Source organism: Diaphorina citri, unplaced genomic scaffold (genome assembly GCF_000475195.1).
Source record: "Diaphorina citri unplaced genomic scaffold, Diaci psyllid genome assembly version 1.1 scaffold139, whole genome shotgun sequence".
NCBI classification, from domain to species: Eukaryota; Metazoa; Arthropoda; class Insecta; order Hemiptera; family Psyllidae; genus Diaphorina; species Diaphorina citri.
This window is the reverse complement of record NW_007377576.1, coordinates 66954-74077: the sequence shown is the minus strand read 5'-3', so window position 1 is coordinate 74077 and position 7124 is coordinate 66954. Positions and strand designations below refer to the sequence as shown.

Here is a 7124-nt window from a genome sequence, read left to right as displayed (position 1 = left end):
TAGTGAAGAAGAATCAGATTATGTTGATGACCCTGATTATAATTTAGATTCAGACATTTCAGAGACCGAGTCAGAGATTACAGTGGATAACTGTACGAAAGGTAAGTCTCAAAAAACAGACCTAGCATAGTGGCATGTTTATTTATTAGGTACCTTAGACTGCTTGGTTTTCTTAGACCTTAGACAAAGTAAGTAAGGAGTAGGTAGTAGGTACCTAAATGAGAAATTATCTAGAGAGAAGGCCTGGCTGGCTAAAACATGAATCAGTCTTTTGACCTTTTTACTCATTCTAATTACTTTTACAATGAATACCTACAAGGGAGAAGCACATTATTTTTGATCAAAATATTCACTGTTCTATCAAACACTTTTACATTTTATTTATATAATACAATACAACACTTATACAATACCTATACATTTTATTTCTTTGCAGGTAAATCTCAAAGAACGTCCAAACCCTTGGACACTCATGATGATTCTCATCACCTCTTCACCGTATAAGCAGCAGCTGGAAGATTCTGTCAAGAGAATTCAAGCCAGAGACTCAAACCGTGGTCGTGGACGATCTCAACGACCCGCTCAGACTCCAAGTTCAAGCAGTGATGACGATCCTGACGATCGTCCCGTGCCAGCTAGTGTTCCGCCCAACGTCCCAAGCACCTCGGCCGCTGCTGGAGAGTCTACTCCTAAGCAATGATCCAGCTTCCTCAACTGCTCAGTCTACAAACTCAGTTTCCACAGTAGTGGACAAACAGACCAGACTCCCAGGAATCAGTCACCCAAGCTTCAATTCATCAACACATTGGAATGTGCCAGAATTCTATCCACGATAGAGGCTACAATCAAATCCAACCGTCTGATATTCAAGTAAGGTACTGAGGGGGTAGAATTCTATCCACGATAGAGGCTACAATCAAATCCAACCGTCTGATATTCAAGTAAGGTACTGAGGGGGTAGGATCTGATAGTTTGCTACGGATAGTAACTCCATTAATTTGAATTCTTTTCATTTTTCTTCACAAAAGAAATGGAAGAAAAGATAGTCGAGGAAACTATCAGGTACTCCGTCCAACAAAATCCCAATAAACCCCTGAGATTATCAATAGAAGAGCTAGACAGATTTCGATCATATTTTCTCCAAACAAGATACCACAAAAGTGTAAACACAAATGCCAAAGAAATCATCAAATTATCTGGGATAATGTCCAGCAACACCAAACAACCTAGACGTCACTACACTTTGGACTTATCCAATGGAGGCGGTGCGCTTCCTTGACTTGAAAACGGCAGAGGAAGTCGATGAACGGTCATTTGGTGACTCACATTTAACACACAGAGAGAGCACCAGAAAAAGAAATCAATCTGCACCATGCTGGACAAGTGGACACCCTCATGACTACTTCCAATAGTGCCAACCCTGATCCCGCGACCGCACCCGGAACCCGTGACACACTCCCCCTGCTGAAGAGTTTGTTCGAACTCTTCAAGCAGCAGAAATAGAGATCCTGTTAGCACAGAATCACCAGGACTTTGACAGAAGGAAATGGAAATGGAATTCCATGAAAGTCAAGGAAGGACAAGCACCCTGATGTATCCCGATAGCCTGTCAGGCTGTCTACCAAAATTGAAAAATATTTGGAGATATCACATGACAGTGTACCTCATGACAAAGAGGCACTAGTATTTTTACTGAATTGCATCAATGGTTCGTGGAAGTATCCCATTGCATACTTTTTTGTAGCAGGTGTTTCTGCTGAACAGTTAGCAGCCCTTGTAAAACAGGGCTTGACCCTGCTTCATGAAGCTGGTGTGATAGTGGCTTCTCTCACATTCGATGGTGCTGCTGCCAATATCAGCATGGCTACAAATCTAGGGTGTTCATTTGACCTTGAAAATTTAGTAACACATTTTCCCCATCCTCTGTCAAATGACAAGATTTGGGTTTTTCTTGACCCTTGCCATATGCTGAAATTGGTCAGGAACACTGTCGGTGAGAGAGCCATCACAGTGTTGCTAACTTTATGAGGTTTCGGACGCTTTGGTATCAAAATAAAAACATCCGCCAAACAAGATACCACAAAAGTGTAAACACAAATGCCAAAGAAATCATCAAATTATCTGGGATAATGTCCAGCAACACCAAACAACCTTGACTCCATTGGATAAGTCCAAAGTCACTACACTTTGGACTTATCCAATGGAGGCGGCGCGCTTCCTTGACTTGAAAACGGCAGAGGAAGTCGATGAACGAAGGGTGTTCATTTGACCTTGAAAATTTAGTAACACATTTTCCCCATCCTCTGTCAAATGACAAGATTTGGGTTTTTCTTGACCCTTGCTATATGCTGAAAACTGTCGGTGAGAGAGCCATCACAGTGTTGCTAACTTTATGAGGTTTCGGACGCTTTGGTATCAAAATAAAAACATCCAGACCTGTAGGCACTCCCTTTTTTAAAATTAAAATTTTCTTGGAGAAAATTTAAACTACTGCACCAAACAGTAGAACTGAATTTATGGATGCACCATTGCTGACATCTATTCAGCATTTTGAAAAGTACTTCACAGAAGAGTTCTATGAAGAAGCAGCAGCTTCCACTAACCAACAATATCTACAAACAACTGGAAGGGTTTTATCACCTCCAACAACGTCAGCAGAAATGAAGAGTTTTTTTTTAGTCCCTGGAGCCATATTTTGGTTGACATGGTGCCAGCGTCTCAACCTTCTTCCTCCTCCTTTTCCACTGATGTGGATTCTCTGCTCCAGTAAAATCTGGACATCGAAATCCGGCATTTTAAGGATTCCGATGGAATCCAACTGAGGACAACAGAGCATCTTGTTCTTCCTCAATCATGATGAGTGGGTCATTATGGAAGACTGCGTAAACCTGTTGAACATTTTCGTACAGGTAACTGAACAACTGTCAGGGGAAAAATATCCCACAATGGCCATGGTAATAACCATTGTGAGAGGGATTCACTCCAGTCGCTCAAAGATCAACAAAGTTGAAATGATACATATCTACAAGCTTTGACTGCGGATGCTAACGATATTGAATGAGTATAACAGGAATAAGTCAGTGATAATGCCAGAAATATGGTTCGTGCTGTGCAACAGTCCGACCACTGCACTTGTTCAGCACATACTTTGAAACTGGCAATAAAATGTAACTGAACCCAGTTACAGACATGGACACTTCTTGAACAATTTAACCCGCCAGCTACCATCCAACAGTGTACTTCCACAACGTTACAAGGATTGCAATTTATATTGAAGAGGGGGTGGAATCATCATATGGCCATCTACAAGAGAGGTATATCTCAATATACCTATCCCATTTAGGGCTCCATCTCCCTCGTCTAGGCCTAGCCTTTTGCACACTTGATAGAGAGGTATATCTCAATATACCTATCCCATTTAGGGCTCCATCTCCCTCGTCTAGGCCTAGCCTTTTGCACACTTGATTTTTTTTTTCTTTTTTTTTTTACATTTATGGTATGCACTAGAAAGAGAGGAAAGAAACAGGAGCTGATAGTGGACGAATTTGATGCCAGATGCAAACGAGTAAAGCAACAATCACAACAGGATTCCGAGGCTCACAAATATCTTCTCAAAAAATTGGAAAATGAAGCCAATTTGGCAAAAGAGATGTGTGAAAAAGCAGTGATAGAACGAGAGATGCTCAGAGAACAGAGAGAGCACCAGAAAAAGAATTCTGCACCATGCACCAAAGTATGTACTCTAAACGTGTTACAAGTGTGTGATATCAGGGTAGTCATAACGGGTCCTTCCTTGTGACTCCCTTGTGTTCAAGTTCTGGTGATCGTTCAATATGTTCGGGAACCAGAACAATTCCCCTCTGACATCCAGTGCGATGGATGTACAGTCAGGATCCACTGGATCAACTTCAGCTGTCCAAAGGGGCCCAAACCCTCTGCTAAATCCAGCCATCAAACTTCAAAGAATGGATAACCTGCACTCAACCAGCTATGATGATCTTCAGGAACTGGAGACCATCAAAGAACACCTAAATTGTCCTAAATAACACCTGCCAGCAGCTTCCAGAAGCTGTCACACAAGTGATTAATGCACTTGTGAGCCATCAAACTTCAAAGAATGGATAACCTGCACTCAACCAGCTATGATGATCTTCAGGAACTGGAGACCATCAAAGAACACCTAAATAACACCTGCCAGCAGCTTCCAGAAGCTGTCACACAAGTGATTAATGCACTTGTATGTAAACTAGAGGCTGTGTTGAAGGAAAAAGATGAGCTCATCATGGCAGAGAGCTTTAGAGGGAGTCTACTCCTAAGCAATGATCCAGCTTCCTCAACTGCTCAGTCTACAAACTCAGTTTCCACAGTAGTGGACAAACAGACCAGACTCCAAGGAATCAGTCACCCAAGCTTCAATTCATCAACACATTGAAATGTGCCAGAATTATATATGGAGACCATCAAAGAACACCTAAATAACACCTGCCAGTAGCTTCCAGAAGCTGTCACACAAGTGATTAATGGGTGCTGTGCTGTACTGTCTGCTGACTACTGTAGGCTGTCTGCTGTAAGCCTAATGTACTTGTTGTGACTTTATGCTAATTAGAGAACTTCTGTGAGCACCTTTCTAACAAATAACTTGTACCGCGACAATCTCTTCATGAACTTGTGCTTGCAACATGTAAGCTACATAAATTCTATGTTATTGTATTCTGAGATGCTGGATTGACTCCATGCTATGGTTGTCCTTGAAGACCAGCCTACGTTTCCACAGTAGTGGACAAACAGACCAGACTCCAAGGAATCAGTCACCCAAGCTTCAATTCATCAACACATTGGAATGTGCCAGAATTCTATCCACGATAGAGGCTACAATCAAATCCAACCGTCTGATATTCAAGTAAGGTACTGAGGGGGTAGGATCTGATAGTTTGCTGCGGATTGTTGATTGACTTTAACCTAAGTTATTGTTTCTCTTCAGTCTGAAGTAAGCTGGGTTAATTAGGTTTTATTCCAGTACCAGGTTATGTTTACAAGATATATTTTTATGTAACTAGACTGCAAGGCATGTCATTTTTGTTCGATCCTTACTTTTATTACAAAGTGGAATGACGTGAAATCTATCACCCAATTAGCAAATGTATCTTCAGGGAAGGGTAAATTTGCGATCAAGACTGTGAAATTGTGAATAATTCACTTGTCAAAATCCTCAGGGGAGGGTAAATTTGCTATCAAGACTGTGAATAATTCACTTGTCAAGGTTAATTGTGAAGAAGAGGATGGGTATCGTAAAATGGTATCCGCCCTCAAAGAACATAAAGTCCCGTACTACACGTACGAGAACAAGCAGACTCGGCCGATACGCGTGGTTGCCAAAGGTCTACACCACATGTGGAGTGAAGAGGAGATTCACAATGATCTTCTAGCCAAAGGTTACAAAATAGAGCACGTGAGTAAACAACTTTCTGCTAAAGATTTTACTACTCCATACTTTGAGCTAGACAGATTTCTTGGTATTTGTTATCTGATGTCAGTAATACACCTCCCTAACACAAGGTATTATTGGCATTCAGTGGTTGGAAATCAATGGATTAGAGAAGCTATGAGGATCAATCGTTTTGAAGAGATAAAGAGATTTCTCCACTTTAATGACAATAATAATGCTGTACCAACCATTATGTACTTTTCCATTGACATGTAATTTTACTACTCCATACTTTGTCCATAGTGATCTCTTTTCAAAATTTTTTTGTCATTCTTTCAATAGTTGGTATTTCTTTTTTGTTAAATCTTCTGTACACCAGGTCAGTCCACTATATTCATTATTTCAGTACTTCAATCTTCAGTTTTGGGAAACATAGCTACCCAAACAAACCTCTATTTTCTCCAAACAAGAGACCACAAAAGTGTAAACACAAATGCCAAAGAAATCATCAAATTATCTGGGATAATGTCCAGCAACACCAAACAACCTAGACGTCACTAGGTACACTTTGGACTTATCCAATGGAGGCGGCGCGCTTCCTTGACTTGAAAACGGCAGAGGAAGTCGAACGATCATTTGATGACTCACATTTAACACAGAGAGAGAGCACCAGAAAAAGAAATCAATCTGCACCATGCTGGACAAGTGGACAGGACACCCTCATGACTACTTTCTAAAGTGCCAACCCTGATCCCGCGACCGCACCCGGAACCCATGACACACTCCCTAATGTGCCATCAAATTCATCCTGTCTGTATAAACACTATAAGGAATGTACCAACTGTTTTGTACTTAATTTTCATAAATACGGGGTGTTATTAGTCTTATCTTCAACAGAGTGTTAAAGATAGATCTAATGTCTAATGGCTCAAGCCAATCTGACAAAAGAGTTATGTGAAAAAGTAGTAATAGAACAAGAGATGCTCAGAGTACAGAGAAAGCACCAGAAAAAGAAACACGAAATAGATATCCTATTAGTACTTCATGGTACTTCACAGGACCTATCATGGTACTTCAACATTTAATAAGAACGGAGACCTCATTTAATAAGGACTAGAGCTGGAGATTGAAGAAATGCTATCAGACCCGTACCGCAGCCTGGGAAAGTGGCTATTCCTTAGCCAATTTCCCTAGTCAGCAAGAGGGTTCCACGTGCAGCGGGGAAGATTGGGCATTTCCCCTTTTCCGTCAGAAGGGGGGAAGTGGACCAATCCTGGCGACCCGTACCGCAGCCTGGGAAAGTGGCTATTCCTTAGCCAATTTCCCTAGTCAGCAAGAGGGTTCCACGTGTAGCGGGGAAGATTGGGCATTTCCCCTTTTCCGTCAGAAGGGGGGAAGTGGACCAATCCTGGTGCTCAAGCTGAGGGTACAACCAGTGATAGTGTGTTACTAAGGAAACTAGGGAGACTCTGAGAAAATACTTGGGTTTAACCCTTACCGTTTGATAAAACCTGTCATTCCTAGCTCTTACAAGGCAGACGCGCTACCAACCAAGCTATTATGTTAAGGGAGTCTCTTCTTGATCCCTTGTGTGCCGCGCCCATTTTAGTTTAGGACTATTGCACTGTCCTAAAACAGAAAGGGTTCGTTCTCTAAGCTAACTAGGCTGTGTAAATTCTTACCTACTCCGGTATGATAT

The 7124-nt window shown here is 41.5% G+C and overlaps 1 protein-coding gene across 1 annotated transcript; it reads left to right on the top strand.

Annotated features, from left to right (window-relative positions):
* The first annotated feature begins 2686 nt into the window (after positions 1-2686).
* On the top strand, positions 2687-4432 carry LOC113465651. The gene is made up of 3 exons (XM_026820334.1): positions 2687-3314; positions 3394-4004; positions 4157-4432. The coding sequence occupies exons 2-3, from the start codon at positions 3834-3836 to the stop codon at positions 4430-4432; spliced, it is 447 nt and encodes a 148-aa protein (XP_026676135.1). The 5' UTR covers positions 2687-3314; positions 3394-3833.
* The last annotated feature ends 2692 nt before the right edge of the window (positions 4433-7124 follow it).